We start from the raw sequence: 18691 nt of genomic DNA on the forward strand, positions 1-18691 counted from the left end.
TGGGATTTACTCATATAAATCATAACACTATTTGCTTCTTTCATTGGGCTACAGTTGAGTATTTATCAGTGTGAATCAGAAAACAATTATAGCAATGAGTATCACGCTCATGTCATACCAGTAGCAGTGGTTATTCACAGTCCATATGTTCCTCCAAATGGCACCACAAGAAAACTGTTACTATTAGGTAATAACTAATAATAGAAAAGTGCTCTAATGACAGTGAGATCACATGCAGATTAATTTACTGTGTCTATTTAGATATGCAACTGGAATATCCAGTTTACTGGGGAATAGTTTTATTTATATTACTAATCCCCCCCTCAGTGTAACTTATTTATTGATTTAGGTAACTATCCGTGCAATCCAAAGCAGAGTTACTCCAGTCTAAGCCAGCTGATTTCAATGGGATTATACTAGAGTAACTCTGTTTAGGATTGCATTCTAAATCTAGTTTTTGTGATTCAGGGTTTAATTTTAAAAAGATATTTGCTGCTACTCAAACATTCCTGGAAGACAGACCCTCTGTTAATTTATGACTGATAATCAGGATGCATGGAAGCAAACTGTGTAAAAAGAAGGTATTCTTAGGGTTGCCAGCCTCCAGGTGGTGGCTGGAGATTACCGGAATTACAACTGATCTCCAGGCCACAGAGATCAATTCGCCTGGAGAAAACAGCTGCTTTGGAGGGTAGACTCTATGACATTATACCCCATTGAGGCCCCTCTCCTCTCCAAACTCTTCTCTTTCCAGGCTCCATGCCCAAAATCTCCAGGAATTTCCCCACCTGGACCTGGCATCCCTAGGTATTCTACATATGCTCAGAAACACTTTCTTTTCCAGTCTCTTGAAAGTAAGAGGGAAAAAATATCTCATTCACCTTTCAGGTTTCTCATTAATATTCCACTTCAAACATTCCAGGATTGACCCAGAACATTGGAAACAAATTCTGGAAACAAATCCTTGCTCAGATTAAGTCCCAACTCACCACATTCTGAGAAAACTGCTAATTTTCACCAGAGATTTATTTTGTCAATAGTGTTAAGGCTGTCATGTGCTTCATGAGTTTATCACATGGAAATACCAAATGAGGAGGAGGAGACTTGTGCCAGTGACCAGGTCCCCAGGAACAGTGGATGCTCGAGTGGAAACTCTCCACGTGATCATAAGCAGTGCTACACATTACACCCCCAACATGGAGAGAGACTACCCAGAAACAGCCAGGCCATAGACAACACAAAGTGTACAGAACTGACTTATGTGCATTGAGATTCCTGGCTTATTTTATTGTCTGACAGAAGTTTGCTTTGCTGTCTTGTTACAAGCAAGGCAAGACAGATATTCCTGCTCAATAAAACTTTAAATATAGCATTTAGCACTGTGATCATGGATTCCTTCATTACTGTGACCTTAATACTTTTAAATTTCTTTAAAAAGCAATTAATTGCATTTTCATGCTTTGTGTGTCCTAATATTGCTATCTTAAGTAGAGTAATTCACTCCTAAGCCCTTTGATATTAAAGGACACGGGAGGGTGTAACTCTGCTTAGGATGTCACTGCTGAAGTCTAATGTTCCATTTTGCACTCCATACAAGAGGTTTCCAAGGCACACTTAATTTTAATTTAATCCATTTGAAGTAAGTTGCCCTTGATCTAATGCAGAATTTCAGAGCAGAGGGCCTTGTACAATTGCATAGTATTAGAGAAAGGCTCTATGGTTCGTACTTCCTAATTCTGAAATTACAATTCAATCTTTCAAGAACTAATTTGAATCATCAATGACATATAAATGCAAGTGGAAGATTATCTTTGAAATGTCACCTGCTCCATTTGAAAATGCTCAATATTTTTCTTAAATAAATATGCAAATCATGACTGAATTTTTGTAATGATTTATATAGCAGAAAAATGTTCTATATGAATTGCAATAGACTAAAGTCTTCTTAATCTGAAGCATAAGGGTTAGAGTTAAGATTTATATTGGTTTGATATAAAACTCAGGAACCAGATCTGAAGGGGGGCAAAGATAGGGTATGTTTTACATTTGGGGTTTTATATATGAGGGATCATTACAAGCCAAGACATTAAAGAAAGGCCCACTGAAACATGCAAGAACTGGTATCACACCAGCATTCTGTATGGCTGCACCAATTTGAATCTCATATGGGAGGGGATTATTTGTTTTAAGGATAAACAAGACATAATCTGACTCTGGAAATGAACATTAGAAGACTGACTATGGGAAAGATTAAATTCAACACTTACACGATTATCATCCGAGAGTCTTTTAGTAATGTGACCAGCACTTCTTCGAGATCTCCTAGGATGGCTCTTATGTCTAAATAGGTAATGGTTTTCAAGTGATCCAATCTGTAAGACACAGGAATACTTCTGGAGGATTTCCTAATATGAACACTGAACAACAATTGACAATCAGAAATGCTGTATATGTAAGGAAATTTGATGTTGCCTAAAAGCGCAAGTACAATACTTGAGGAAGTCAACATTCTGATAATATTTTCAAATCTTTGATGGTATTGATTAAAAAAAGAAGTTGCCAATGCACATTGTTTTCTCATGATAATATATATCAAATGCAGCGGGTAGCTGGAAATATAAATGAGGCACAGGATGTAATCCAGTTTTAATGCATTATTTGTTGTGCATATTATTACTGGCCTTTTAAAACATTGTTTTTCTAACCCTGTAATCTGCCTTCATTCTCAGTGAGAAAGGCAGAGTAAAAATGAAACAAATAATAGTGTTTATTGGTAGAAACTATACCACATTTGCACTATTGGAATTGGGGCACAGGGAATCACAGATTAGCTTATTTTCCAGTTAGTGATACAACCCTATGCAGTCATCTACGTACTATACATGAACACTAAAGAGAGTTTGGCTATTTACTGCATTACTTGAGTTGTAGTCCGATGTTCAGGATGGTTTTAAAAAATAGTACTGGGTGTTCATTTCCAATTTCACAGTTTTCTCCTGGTATACTATTCCAGGATCAAAACCCACTTCTATATTTGTAGGGTTGCTACTCAGAGGCAGGCAATGGCAAACCACCTTTGTTAGTCACTCATCTTGAAAACCCTATGGGGCAGTCACAAGTCGGCTGCAACTTGATGGGGGGAAATAAGCCATAGATTGCTGTCCTTATTTCTGTCACTGTTTTTTGTGGTGGCTGGTAAATTTTGGCATTAGTGGGACTTGGACTATTGAGATTAGCATGGAGATCTTGCCTATGCACACACATAGCCCACACCACTTAAATACACTGAAGATTTGGAGGACCAGATGTCACAGTGAACAGGGAGAGAAAGAGAAGGAGAGAGATGGTGTTCTTTAGTTTTTCAGAACAATTGGTTCATTCTATGAACCCTAAGATTTATTGTATAATTTGTCTCTAAGCACTCTTGGGAGCATTCAGTTTCATTAAAATGTCATCTTTCAGTGTCCAAACGTTCTGTGGTTTCCAATCTAAATGTAAGTGTATGCAGGTCAACAGCTGGGTGTCCATTGGGACACATTATTATTTGAAAAACACCCTGATATTAGTGCTTAGGTTTGAACATGAGAAGTGTCGGGATGCCTGTCTGCCTTGAAACCACGACTTCTGATCTGAAAAACCTCCCTTCTAATTCCAAAAAAGTGGCGGAAGTATTATGCATTTCTTCATAGGCATCCCCTTCTTTAGTATTATGTCATCATGTCCAGGGTGTGAGGCAGAAGCTCTGGCTTTGGAAACGTGCCCTTATTGAGCTGTGATGATCACTGATTCAATTAAGTCCTCACTATTGAGTGGTAGTATTGTGATGCATGTGAATTAGTTAATTTGATATTTTTTTACAAAAACCCAAATCTTATCATGTATATCCATCATGTTGCACAAAGTGTATTTCTGACACATAAAGGATCTTGTGCAGGAAAAGAGGACTAAATTATCAGTTGACCAAAGCTGACTACAATGCATCAGGCTATAGGTGGAACAAAAAGCTTATGGGCTGGCACTTGGGTCCTTGTTAGCTGGACTCATCTTGCTTCTCTTCTTTCATTTCTACTCTACATAATAAATCTGGTGCATCTGCATCTGATCGCATTAGCTGTTTCCAGCACAATATTGTCATTATCCATTGCTATGTTGTTATAACATTCCAAGGTCAGGTCATATTGCCACCCTAGTGACACAAGGTAGAGGAGTGAGTCAGATCTTATGCACTTATTTACTAGCACAACAGCTCATTGTATCTGTCCATTAGTCATTATCGGGGCGGGTGGGGGGAATTACATTTGCTTTCAGCACTGACAACAGAGCTTGCCCAGCAGTGGCTTATGAGGGTAATAAAAGAGGGGTTAGACTTTGATCTCCACTTTTTCCATTCTCAACATCAGCACCTGTCTCTGGACTATGAATATATTAAGATGCTTCTTTAGAAATTAAAGCAGAGCAGTTTGATATCAATATGGTTGAAGTTAACAACTAAAATACAGGGTCTACAAGATAACAGAAGCAGCAGTGATGCTATTACATAAATGAAGTTACTCATCCCTGACAACATAGACGTCATAGCATGCCAAACTAAAAGGGGTGGTGGTGATGGTAGCAAATAGGAAGAAACTCCCCGCTAAGGAACAGTCTGAAGTTCTCAGAGAGGTGCGATTTCTTTCTCTAAATCTGAGTCATGTTGGCTTTCACTTGGCACCTTCCCTTGTCTACAGAGGAAAAAATATCTCCTAATGTTAGAGGACCTGGATAGAAAAGTGAATCCATCCCTCTAAACCAGAGGGATTTGACTAGAAGACAAATTAATAATTGGCTTGAAAGAGATTCTGGAGTTTGTGCCTGCCTAGAAGCTAGCTGGGAATTCTGTCTTCCTAATCACATATGTCTCTGGTTACTACACAGAGGAGAAAAGGCACTCTGGCCACACACAGTAGCATTCTCCTCTGGATTAATCTTTCATATCCCCCAAACTGAACCACAGCAGGTCAGACAGACCAGAGCTGGCTAGAGGCCTTAACTGTTCAGCAGTGGCACTCTGAGAGCTGCAGGGGTTAAGGCGAACCAAAGTTGAATTCCCCGCAGGGTTTCTTAGTAAGCATCCCTCTGTTCCCCACACTGTAATTCCCAATGCCTGTTAATTCCACTCCATTGCACTTGGCATTGTCTCTAAGAAAGCAAATGATAGCAGAGCACACTGGAGTGTGTAGCTCTCTAGCTATTGCCAGCAAGCCATTCCCTGGTTCTCCTACTGCCATGTTCAAGAGGTGGGAAACAAACAAATAACAATCCTGTGAAAGTAGGACCTAAAAAGAGAGTTGATGCTTTCAGGAATTTTCCCAAACACAAAGAGAGCTCTAAGCTAAGCAGTCACTTGGCACTCTGAGCTAGGAACTTCCACTATCTTTTTAAGGAAAACCATGAGAATGAATCAAGGCCACTTAAAAGGGAATCTATTGAAAGGAATCCTGTCTGTGTAGGTCTGTCTAACATTCCTAACTATTTACACAACTGTCACCAACTGCAGCCCACCATTCAATTACATATAGCCGTTAATTGTGCAGGGAAGTATCTGCCACTGGCTCCCTCCCATTTGACGTTGGAAAGTGGGAGAAATAAACTTAGCTGGTTGGGGCAGGGGTGGGGGGTGTACCTTACCTGCCCCAGAAGCTCATACTCCAGCTCATCAGCAATGGCCTTTGCCGCCTCTGGACCTCCTGGGATCTCTGCTGCCCATTCATTGACAAATTGCCTCTCTGCCTTGGCCAAAATAGCTACACTCCAGGCACAAAGCAAAGCCACAGCAACATATTGCTCTGCCCACCGCCTCTCTTCCATGACACCCGGAGAGCAAAAAGAGAGGCAGGAAGAAATTAAGACCGGGGCGATTGATATGTTTAAAAATCAAAGCTGGTGAAATCAGGGATTAAAAAAAATGAGCAGCCGAAGACTCCTCTCTTGTTGCTACGTGAGCAGGCGAAGGAAAACCAGGCAGTTCCCAACCAAGAAAGTGGCTTGCTGCGCTCACAGACCGTCTCTCTGTGCCTGGCTCATGCTTGAACAGAACCCAAACCCGCCAGAGCCAGAATGGAAATAAGCGTTTACGCGTCAAAACGACGAAAGCGATTCCTGACGTCAAATCTCCCGGATTAGATGGTCGTTCCCAAGGGAGAGGAGGAGCAGGAGGCGTTTGCTAATGTTCGCGGTGAGCTGGAAGGGTCGCATTAGAGAAGGAAGAGCGGAGGGGGGAAATGCCCCTGCTCCCGCGAGGAGCTGTCCATGGTGGCCACCTTCTGACTCTGAGCCATCCTGCAGACACAGACCGCCCCGCGCAGGCTTCCCTACAGATAAACGAAGCCGGGTCTGTAAAATAACCCACGGTCTTAAATCGATTGAGATTTAAACCAGCATTTTACCCTGGCTTTCTTTATCCGGTGTTTTCAGTCTCCCTCCTTCTGAAGCTCTTTGGCTCTGACAGTCTAAGGCATCGATAAAAGATTTTACACGCTGGTGGGGAAAATAGCAGCGAAATTAATGGATGGGCGGCTCGTAAACATGATCAGCCAAGCGGGAAGGAAGTGGCTCTCCGAGTAACCTTCTCCTTGTCAGTTACCATTCTGGCCAAACTGGTGGGGTCGTTCTCTGGCTTGAAATTGAAGGGGGCAGTTTGCTCAGCGTGAACTCCGCTGCGAGTCCTCTCCTCCACGAACCGTAGGGCGCACTTTTACGCTGAGGAGATGCAGGCATTTATTGGCGATGGTTGTGCCCAGGGCAATCCCCGGGAGAGAGCGCGGAGAGGGGGGAGAGAGGAAGGGAAACACGGGAGTGTAGGCAAGCCTGGCTGGTATTCTTAGGAAGGGCGGAAGAACAACACAAACACACCCAGCAGCAGCAGCTTTCTATCCTCCATCGTCTAACACGATAAATATTTTAAATCACAGTTTGTTTTTTTCGGGACAGGGTAAAAGCCGGAAAGAGATGGAACAGGCCGGAACGGGCACTAAAGAAATGCCAGTGCCACAAAAAACAGCGGCATGTGTTAGAGACACTCCAGAACAATGTTTTTGAAATGAAAACTCTGGACTGCCCCGCTTTTATTAACCCGTTCCATGCCAAAAAGCTCCTGGAACAGCACAAAACAGCTCGGAACGGGCACTAAAGAAACGCCAGTGCCACAAAAAACAGCGGCATGTGTTAGAGACACTCCAGAACAATATTTTAGAAATGAAAACTCTGGACTGCCCCGCTTTTATTAACCCGTTCCATGCCAAAAAGTTTCCGGAACAGCACAAAACAGCCCGGAACGGGCACTAAAGAAAGGCCAGTGCCGCCAAAAACAGTGGGATGTGTTAGAGACACTCCAGAATAATATTTTAGAAATGAAAACTCTGGACTGGCACCCTTCAATTAACCCTTTCTATGCCAATATGCTCACAGAACAGCACAAAACAGACTGCAGTTTTCTGCAGACTCGGGACTGAAAGCACACCTCGACCATGTTTTTCGCGTCCCTCCACCCCAACAATTACCTGTTGGTAGCCTGGGACTTAGCCTCAGGCGAAGAGGAGTTACCTGGCTGGATGCTCCAAGTAAGAATAAAAAAATATGTCCTATTTTTTCAGTTATTTATTTGTTTATTTATTTGAAAAAAAAAATAAGAGATGTCCGATTAATATATATAATAAACCACAAAAAGGAATCCACTTTAAGGATTGCTTCCCATAGACCAATTCAGTTAGAGGGTCTATGGTCTATGGTCTATGTGGAAAAAATGATGCGAAGGGTGTGTGTGTTTGTACAGTGAACAGTGGATTAATGTGAACAAAATCAGTGAGGCGGGGCGGGGGGCGTCGGGGGGAGCGGCGCAGCCGTCTTGGTCTTGGTCTTGGTCTCGGTCTCGGTCTCGGTCTCGGTCTCGGTCTCGGTCTCGGTCTCGGTCTCGGTCTCGGTCTTCAGACGGGGACGGGGACGGGGACGGGGACGGGGACGGGGACGGGGACGGGGACGGGGAATTTTATTTTTGGCAACCTCTTCTACATGCAAAACTTTTTTGGTACAAAGTTGTAATGTTATAAAATGGTAAAAATTTCATAAAATTTTAATTTTACTAACAATCCAACTCAAATAAGTTTACAGATAATTCAAACAGTATTGCTTCTATAATCATATTAGGCATAAATATTAAACATAACTTTTAAACATTAAGCAAAAAGTATTAAATACTCGGTAGAGATGGGTTGAAGGTTTTATCTTAAATCCTGAGCAGCTTGAAACCTTCAAGTGAGAACTGAAAACACGTTTCTCTGTTTTAGAGAAACTGCTTTTCAGTACAAAATAAACGGGATGTATGTTTTTGTTGCACTCTCCCAACCAGGAGACAGACTCCTCCTAAGAGTTTAATGGCTTCTTTCATTAACAAATGCTAGTCGTTTTCTTTACGTGAGGTATCAAAATATAAATGTTTATTTAAATAAAACATAGAAAAATAGAACAGATGAACACAACAAGAATTAAGTTTCCTAACATTTCTTAATGAAATCTAACTCAGTCAGATTAACGATGAACGGCATTCAAGTTACCGTAGCACATATTACAAGGGTAAGTTTCCTGCCTAGATCTTCATGAGATTTCTTTTGGCCAAAACCCTGATCTGCTATTTGGATTACCATTTTTATATATTATCTTATGCAGAAATCTAAGATCTTTTCATATGATAACAAGGATAAATATCAAACCAATGATAATTTAATTCTTTTTTACTATTTCCAATCATGTGACATTCTACCTAGCTAAAAGTACCACTATGCCCAGCTGCAAGATAAGAGATATGGATAGTAAAAATGACAAGAAAAGTTACATGACCAGATCATCCTTGGTCTCTGCTAACAATTACAGAACATGTATCTGATACTGTTCACTATTTTTAATTGGCTGTCAAAGATAAAGCACCAGTTATACACCATACTAGAAAAAGAACTACAGTGATGTTCATACAGCGTTATTTAGAATGCATATGTTTCACGAAGTATGTGTTCTAAACCATAATCAGCAGTCTACTGGTTTGAATCCCACTACTGACATGAGCTCAGTAGGTGGTCTTGGGTCAGCCACTCCTCTCAGCCCCAGCTCCATTGTGGGGATAAGAATAACACTAACTTGTTCACTGCTCTGGGTGAGGCACTAATATGTGTAGAAGAGCGGTATATAAGCACAGTTATTATTATTATTATTATTTATATTTCCATGACACCATCCCTTGACCTGTGAAATTAAGTATTTTGATAAATATGAAAGTGATACAAAATATAAATGCATTGCATAATGTGTGAGTGTACATATACAAACTTTAAAAATTGTATTGGATAATACCGCAAAGCATGATTACTGAGAAAGCTGCTTTCACTGCTTTCAGTGTGGAGAGCTGCTTGTAGATCAAAACAACCTGACGAGCTGTCTTCATGCAGAGTACACTTGATTCTCTTGGCTTTCAATTCTGCTTTCGTTCAGCATGGGTAAATCAAATGTGTCAGCAGTAAACATTTGTATCACTCCTCTCTGAATGACCTTTTAAATTTTACTGCCTATCGTATCAAAGCAATTAAAATTAACAATACACTTACTAAGCTGCTAAGATCAATTAATGGCTCTTAGGCTTTATCTATTGATCTAGTGACATCTTCAAAACCCACTGGTAACAGACTATACATACTTCTCTTCTATCCACAATATATACACAAGGATTGATTACATATTCTTATCTCCTAAATTAATTAGTCAAACTCTTACATCAAGGATTGGTGACAAGTTGTGGACAGACTATGCTTGGACAGAATGTACACTGAGAATAAATGACATCAAACAAATTGGAAACTAAATAAATCACTTTTATTTAACAAATAAATTTCTTCTGAAGTCTCTTTAGAAATTAAACAATAGAAACAAACTATGTGGCATTCCTCAAATCCACGTGTAGGATGCTATGGAAGTGGTACTTAGAGGGAAATTAATCTCCGTTGCCTCCTGTCATGTAGAGCAAAAAGAAAACATTAGAAATGAAATGATATCTAGAATAAGAAAACTAGAAGATGAACACAAAAAAGGCCACCCAATCTATAAACTTGCTTGCATGAAAATTAGAGGAAAAAACCTCCTCACATTCTATACAAGCTATTAAAGGCACCCAGGAAAAACTCAAACTAATTCTGTAAAATTAGCCGATGTATTTGCTGAATACTACCAAACCATTTGTACATCAGACAATCCTGACACTAATCATATTTTAAATTATTTATCATCACAGGAAATTTGGGGGGAAAAACTCACAAGAACATAAACAATATCTGGACCAACCAGTCACAACAGAAGATGTTACAGTCACTATCAAATCCTTGAAAAAAATAACAAAGCTTCAGACAGGGATGGATTCCCTGCCAAATTTTTACAAAAAAATACATTCACCTACTTTCAACTCCACTAACTGCCACATGCAACTCTGTTATGTTAGGAGGTAGCATCCCTCTATCTTGGTCAGAGGCTGAAATAGTAGTTACTCCAAAAAAGGACAACCATATTACAAATACTAAATCTTCTCAACCAATACCCTTACTGAATCAAGACCAAAAGATCTTTACAAGCATATTTGCCAAAACATTGTCTAAATTTAAATAACCAACTACATTCACCTTGACCAGACAATACACGTAACACTTTAACTATAATTAATTTCTGTGAAGCATACAAAACCCCTGCATTACTTCTTGCCTTTGATATAGAGAAGGCATTTGATTAAGTGGAAATACCATATCTAAAACTTTTACTTCAAAAAATGGGTTTTGGCGACCAGTTCTAAAATGCCATTAATGCTCTTTATCTTTCTCCAAAAGCTACAGTTAGGACTAACAATGTACATTCAATAGATATCCATATAGCAAGGGGAACTAGACAGGGCTGTCCCCTTTCCCCATTTCTGTTTGCCATAACTATAGACAGGGCCAATGCTACCATTAGACCAACTAGGCAGCCGCCTTGCGCACAGACCTCAAGAGGGGCATAGTTTTAAACAGATTACTTTCTTGAAAAAAATGCAACTGAGAAAACCTATTGAGCACCCCCTAAATGGTCCTGTCCACAGACATCAAGCAGCTAAAAAGCTCACCGTAACTTTTTTATTTATTTATTTATTTATTTGATGTATACCCTGCCCTCCTCACAGATGGGCTAAGGGTGGCTAACAACATTAAAAAATACATTAAAATCACAGAAACATAAAATCAATAATATTTTTTTAAAAATAATTAAAATAGTCCAGGAGCAGGCTATTTAAACAAATATTGGGAGTCCGTATACAGGCATGGCAGATGGCTGAGGGCAGCTCCGGAAAAAATGGTGGTCTTAGATGGAAGAAGAAGGACACTCGCTGGCACTCAGCCAAAGGCCCAGCAGAACATCTCCGTTTTACAAGCCCTGCAAAACTGTAACAGGTCCCACAGGGCCCAGATCTCCAGCGGGAGAGCATTCCACCAGGCCAGGGCCAGGGCAGAAAAAGCCCTCGCCCTGGTTGAGGCCAGATGGATGTCCTTTGGGCCAGGGACCACCAGGAGTTGCTTGTCTGCAGAGCGCAACACCCTGCAGGGGATGTAATGGAAGAGGCGGTCCCGCAGGTGTGGAGGTCCCAGTCCATGAATGGCTTCAAATACCAAGGTTAACACCTTGAACCAGATCTGGAACTCCACTGGAAGCCAGTGCAGCTGGCACAGCACATGATGAATGTGCGCTTGGATGGGCGTTCCGGTAAGGATGCGTGCCCTGCATTCTGGATCAGCTGTAACTTCCGGGTCAGACCCAAGGGCAGTCCAGGATAGAGTGAGTTGCAGTAGTCTAGCCTGGAGGTGACTGTTGCATGGATTACTGTGGCCAAGTCCTGTGGTGAAAGATAGGGCGCCAGTTGCCTGCCCTGTCGAAGATGAAAAAAGGCAGACCTGGCAACAGTCATGACCTGGGCCTCCATTGAAAGTGTAGCATCCAAGGTCACACCCAGACTCCTCACCATCAGGGAAGGTTTCAATTGTACCCCATCAACAGCTGGGAGCCGGCTCCCAGCTCGATTGCCCCATGATCCAGACACAGAACCTCTGTCTTCAGGGGATTCAATTTCAGGCGACTCTGATGTAACCATACCGTCACAGCCTCAAGACCCTTGACCAAGGAATCCAAAGCAAGATCGGACTGGCCATCTGTAATGATTCCAAGTAAATGTGTGCATGTATCTTTAAATGCTTGATGAGATAGGTGAAGAGTGGGGGGTGAAGGAGATGGATGAGTGAGTGATATGTGTCAGGCTCTGGCATTCCAGACTTGATAGTCTGTTTCACTCCCTTCTGCAAGAAGACGAGGTCTTTTGATTTCAAAAGGTTTATTGTGAAAGACAGCATTCAAGTCCAGATGTGCATATTCCAGGATTAGAGATCCTGGCCGAGCAAAGCGTTGCTAGGAATGAATCATAGAGCAAAGATTGTTACATTTCACACTCCCGGAGCCCAGCCTCGCCCCACCCCCGAGTTCATACAGCAAAACTTCTCAGAGGTGCGCTGAGCTGGCCAAGGTCGAAACAGCAGATAAGACAGGATCCTTTCCCATGGAATCGGCTCCTTGCAGGTGTTGCCTGGAGGGAAAGAAGTCTAAACACTACACGATTAAATATGGCGTTACTTAGGTTAAAACAGTTTCTGACAATATGATTGGTTGAGGACTGAGAGGGTGGGTGGAGTGGATGCAGTTTGAGACTGAGAGTAGAGAGAAATTTTTTAGTCAGAAGAAAGCAGGCTAGCTGTGTGCTGCCTGAATATGTTGAAGTGTTTATGAGAGAAATATAACCTTTGTGGAACCTGAACTGAGCATGTTTGTGAAAGGACACTCAGTCAGGGAAAGAGAGGCCAGCTGTGTGAATGAGAGTAAATGAAGTAACTTTAAGAACCGAGAACTACATTTATGAAACCGATACGCTTCTCGAATAAATAAAAGCTTATTTTTGTTTTGCTGTATCCCAGTGTAGTTGTCATTGCTATATCCCATTCCTATCTTCAGGGCCACATAGAACCACGAAGGAGCCTGACGCTTAGAAACGTTACCAAAGGGAAAATTTAAATAAAATATCTTGGAATAAAATATTCCGGGTGGCAGCAGACTACCCAGAGGGTTAAGGGATAGATTAAAAGAAAAATCTACCCTAAAGAAAGTAAAGGTCATAACACCATCCATCAGCAGATAGAGCTGAGTGTCATCCGCATACCAGTGACAACCTAGCCCAAAGCTGCGGGATAACGGGGCAAGGGGGCACATATAGATGTTAAATAGCATCGGGGAAAGAATCGCCCCCTGAGGGATGCCACATACCAAAGAATGGTAAGCAGACATCTGTTCCCTGAGTGCCACCCTCTGTCCTAGATTGTGAAGGAAGGAGTTCAGTCATTGCAGGGCTGTTCCACGAATCCCCACATCGGCAAGGCAATGGGTCAGAAGATTATGATTGACCATGTCAAATGCTGCTGTAAGATCTAAAAGTATCAGCAGTGCCGACCCACTCCGGTCCAGGTGTCGCCGCAGATCATCTGTGCGGGCAACCAGAGCCGTCTCTGTACCATGGCCAGGCCTGAAGCTGGACTGGAATGGATCCAGGATAGAGGCATCACCCAGGTATACCTGCAGCTGTTCTGCTACCGCCCTCTCAATTACTCAAAGTTATCTCAGAAGTCTCAGTCAACTTGAGAGGAACAATCCGTAGTGAAACTACTCCTTTTTAGCTCTCCAGAGAGCCAGCTAAAAAGAAGAAAGCAAACAAATTAAGTAACTGCAGACAAAAGTATCTCCTTTTCAAGTACAACACAATTCTCTCTCTCATTGTCTCACAGCAAACATGAGAAGGGGGTGGGAGTAGAAGACACTCTGTTGTGCCAGACAGGAAAAAGGTGGGGAAATAGCTTCCAATGCTAGAAAAAGAAACTTTTCAGCAACTTGAGGAAGCCAAGCAAGAAGTGAGAAGGAAAACAAAAGGGAAAAGGTGGGAAACTGCCTCCAGAGCTAAGAAAAAACCCCACTTCTTAGAGCAAACTGTATCCCAGCAACACCAAGAGAAGAGGCAGAGTGGAAAACACTAAAATCTTCACAGCTATTCTGCTGTGTCTGGAAAGAAATGGGCAGAAAGTCAGCTTCATGGCTGCAATAAAAGGGAGTAAAGTAGGGAAATTCTGCTGTAGCAATGCGCATAGCATACTTGCTGCAGAGGAACAAGTGCAGGGAAAAATACCTCTGCACTAGAACCTACAACTATATAGCCAAGCTTTTAAGGTTTCCTCAAAATCTGAAAATCCTTTAAAGAGTTATGATGACCTCGTCCAATCCTTAAGGCCACTTTTGGTAGGTGCTCGAGAGGGAAAACTGGTCAAGACCAATTTGTCATCTAAACCTTGGTTTGATCAAAGCTATATTTGTGCTAAAAATGCTTTAATCTATGCCTATAAGCTAGCACTGAGAGCTGATGAAAAGACCAGACAAGATGCATATCGTTCTCTTTCATTTTTAAAAAAGAAGTATAAATCACTGGTTGCCCGCTGTAAGAAAGAACATACCAGAAAACTGTGGGCCAATATAACTGAAGCAGCTACGAGCAAAAACTCAGTGATGTTCTGGAAACTAGTGTCAAACCGCTCCTCCACAGCCGCCTCCCCCTTGGCTTCCTCTATCCCCCCAGATAAATGGACTTCTTTTTTCCAAAAAATGTATGATGATCCTATTCAACCCCCTCCTGCCCTAACAATAGAAAACCTGGCCAAATGCCCCCCAGTTCATGCCAAAGAGGTAAACGCTTATATTAGCCAGTTAAAGAATGCAAAAGCCCCTGGGCTTGATGGAATATTTCCAGAATTACTAAAAACAAATAAGGACTGGTGGGAAACTTTCCTAGCCTCCCTATTTACTTATATTGATGAAACCGGCTACATCCCCAATGATTGGGGAATGGCTATAGTAGTCCCCTTCCATAAGAAGGGAAAGAAGGAGGATCCATCCAATTATAGACCAATCAGCCTACTAAGCATTGTAAGCAAGTTGTCTACAAAACATCTGCTGAAGAAATTTTTAGACTGGCTAGAACAGGAGGATATAATTGCTGATGAGCAAGCTGGGTTTAGAGCTGGCAGGTCAACAATAGATCACTGCCTAGTAATGCAACACCTTGTAGAGAAATACGCTACAGGAGACCAAGCATCACTTTACCGGGCATTTGTTGATTTTAAAGCAGCTTTTGACACAGTCTCTAGAAATAGACTTTGGAGGAAACTGCAGGCCTCCTCTATTGATAGGCGACTGCTGTCCCTTTGGGGGGCTATGCACAAGCAAACTGCCCTGAGTAAGGTGCAGCCGAATTGGGCATTTGACTGACCCCATTCAAACTTACAGGCAGGTGTGCCTTCTAGCCCCCTTTCTGTTTATCTTCTACATCAACAATTTGGTAAACCTTTTGAATGACCCTGGATTGCACCCTCCCAAATTAGCAGATAGGCACATTCACGTACGGCTCTATGCAGATGATGCTGTATTACTTTCTAGGACCCCCCATAGGGCTGAAACGAGCCCTAAAAAAATTCTCCCAATTCTGTGATACTGAACACCTTCTAACTAATTACCAAAAAACTAAGATCCTGGCTTTCGGTAAAAATCCAAAGATCAGACGATGGGAGCTTCAGGGGCATCAGTTAGAACAACTTACCAGCTTCAAATATTTGGGTGTAGTTTTGCAAGCCTCAGGTACCAAAACAACACATAGCAGCTTCATTGCTGATGTGGGAGAAAAAACAGCACACGGTATACTGAAATTCTATCGATCGCAAGGTGGGCAGTATGTACCGGCTGCACTCAGTTTGTTTAAAGCCAAACCATTGGCCCAATTAGTATACGGATCATTCTTGGAGCTGCCATTCTCCTCTTTCTCTCAACTTGAGAGAGTGCACTCCAAATTCCTTAGAGCTCTATTACAAGTGCCCAAATGCATGCCTAACTCATGGGTTAGACTGGAAACAGGAATGTTAAGGGTAGAGGCCAGAATCACCATCCTTTCAATTTTCAAATGGCTGTCAGGACGTCTAAACCCACAAGGTCTGCTCCCTCTGTTATTCCAAGACAATCTAATTGGCAAAAGGCGACTCTGAAATCCCTGGGAAAATTGGGTCTTTCCCCTCAAAGTTTGCTAGTCATGGGGTTAGACCGAGCAAAATCACTCATTAAGCAGAGAGTGACAGACACTGAAAGACAAACATTTTCTTAGAGCACCAGGTTTTATTTCTTCAGATACTACTAAATATATTGCCGCTCCTGCAGCCTATTTTTACTTTCTTGAATCCAGTAACTCCAGAAGGGCATTTGCTTTAGCTAGAAGTTCAACTCTACCCTCTGCCGTTCTCGAAGGAAAGTTTAAAGCTGTCCATTACTCTCTTAGGCTTTGCTCCTATCCCCTAAGAGAAATTGACTCAATGGAGCACATCTTCTTCAACTGCCCAAGTCATAGTAAAATTAGAGCGGAAACCATCAGTCCATTAGTAGAAAGATTCCCTGGAAGTTCAAATAAAATCAAACTTGATTATCTTTTGTCTGATCGGAATCACCAGATACCATGTCAAGTAGCAAGATTCTGTGCCCAGGTCTACAAGCGACGTAAATCACATAAGGCAGCTTAAACAACTAATTTATGATGATCTTATTTTTTTACTCTTATATTTATTCATCGTTCTTCCCCGGTATCCAGTCTCAACTGCTTTTAAACTGATTTGCAAATGGTTTTATATGTACTGGTCGCAGACTGTAATAATAAACTTGACTTGACTACCTCTGCACTAAGAACAGCAGAAATACCTGAACCTACTTCATGGGGTGAAATATCCTAGCTACCACCAGAAGAAGCTGAGAAATGGAGAAAAGCGGAGGGTGTGGTGTCGGTGTTGAAGAGAATGATAGCACTTTGAAAGAGCTCCGTCTCTCCCATGCCTGAAATTTAAAATTTATGTTGAAAAGGTAAAGTAAAAATATTTACCCTTCCAATATTTACCCTCTCCTTACTCAGGAGAGATGCTACTCCATTTCAGCTGAACTCCATATGTCCTATTTTACCTAAATTGGAGACAATGGTAGTATTGGGTATTGGCAACTGGGTGTCTGAAGCACCTCCTTACAGCAGTTGCCAACTTGGGGTTTCAGGGGGCTTATATTTTCACCACTTCCTTATTCAAAGCCAAGTCTAATATAGGGTGCTTTGGCTGCGAATGTGGCCTGTCTCCAAGCACCCAGTATTAGACATGGCTTTGAATAAGGAAGTGGTGAAAATATAAGCCCTCTGAAACCCAAAACAATCTTTGGATCACCCCAAATCACACACCCCTGAACTCCAGAGACTGTCCCCTAAAAGAGGACATGTGCTGGTGCTGATCCAGTCTCTGGTTCTGGACCTAAGGCCTTGAATGTGGCCTCCCTCCCTCCACATAGGCCAGCCTAAGAAGCCTCCATGTTTCGGAGAATGTTAAAACCTGTCATTTGGAGATCAGTTGTAATTTGTGGGGATCTCCAGGAGGGTTGACAACCACAGTGTCATCAAGCCAGGCGGCCTTAGCATGGACCTGCCTGCTGCCAGAACTGCCACTGTCTCCCCCTGCTGAGGAAATGTCAGGAGAGCCAGTACAGGATCTGATCTACTCCTCCTGAGTAGCAAGAGATGAGCCAGCTTGGAGAAAGAAGCTTAATGAACCCAGCCTCACCTGTAGGAGAAACTCCCTTTATAAGGCCGCAGCTAGCATGGGATGAGCTAGTCACAATTGTGGTATTCTCGACTTGGCTTCTTTCACCTCCCTTCACCACTTCCTTATTCAAAGCCATGTCCAATACTGGGTGCTTGGAGACAGGCCACATTCGCAGCCAAAGCACCCTATATTAGACTTGGCTTTGAATAAGGAAGTGGCAGTTGGATCACCCCAAATCACATGGACCTTAGCATGGACCTGCCTGCTGCCAGAACTGCCACTGTCTCCCCCTGCTGAGGAAATGTCAGGAGAGCCAGTACAGGATCTGATCTACTCCTCCTGAGTAGCAGAGATGAGCCAGCTTGGAGAAAGAAGCTTAATGAACCCAGCCTCACCTGTAGGAGAAACTCCCTTTATAAGGCCGCAGCTAGCATGGGATGAGCTAGTCACAATTGTGGTATTCTCGACTTGGCTGTTGGTGAGCTCTTCGGTTCTGGCTGCCTGAGCCTTGGTGGGTCACAGTCTTTGATTTTGGAATCTGTTACTTGACCATGGAGTTTGACCTGAGAATCTTTGTTGTTGGCCCTGTTGTTGTCAGAACTTGCCTCCAAACTAGTGAGCAGGATACTTTTAATCCTTCTGTTTCTATTTGTTGCTCATCTCAGGGGTGAAATATCCTAGCTACCACCAGAAGAAGCTGAGAAATGGAGAAAAGCGGTGGGTGTGGTGTCGGTGTTGAAGAGAATGATAGCACTTTGAAAGAGCTCCGTCTCTCCCATGCCTGAAATTTAAAATTTATGTTGAAAAGGTAAAGTAAAAATATTTACCCTTCCAATATTTACCCTCTCCTTACTCAGGAGAGATGCTACTCCATTTCAGCTGAACTCCATATGTCCTATTTT

At 42.1% G+C, this 18691-nt stretch overlaps 1 protein-coding gene across 1 annotated transcript in view; it reads right to left on the minus strand.

Annotated features, from left to right (window-relative positions):
- Positions 1-5847, minus strand: part of PCSK1 (proprotein convertase subtilisin/kexin type 1) — a 51683-nt gene extending 45836 nt beyond the window's left edge. The window contains exons 1-2 of the mRNA XM_054986786.1: positions 5668-5847; positions 2268-2372 (exon numbers count right to left, since the gene is read on the minus strand). Coding sequence (XP_054842761.1) covers positions 2268-2372; positions 5668-5847 — 285 coding nt within the window. The remainder of the gene's footprint in view (positions 1-2267; positions 2373-5667) is intronic.
- Between the last annotated feature and the right edge of the window lie 12844 nt (positions 5848-18691).

Source organism: Eublepharis macularius, chromosome 8 (assembly GCF_028583425.1).
Source record: "Eublepharis macularius isolate TG4126 chromosome 8, MPM_Emac_v1.0, whole genome shotgun sequence".
Taxonomy (NCBI): domain Eukaryota; kingdom Metazoa; phylum Chordata; class Lepidosauria; order Squamata; family Eublepharidae; genus Eublepharis; species Eublepharis macularius.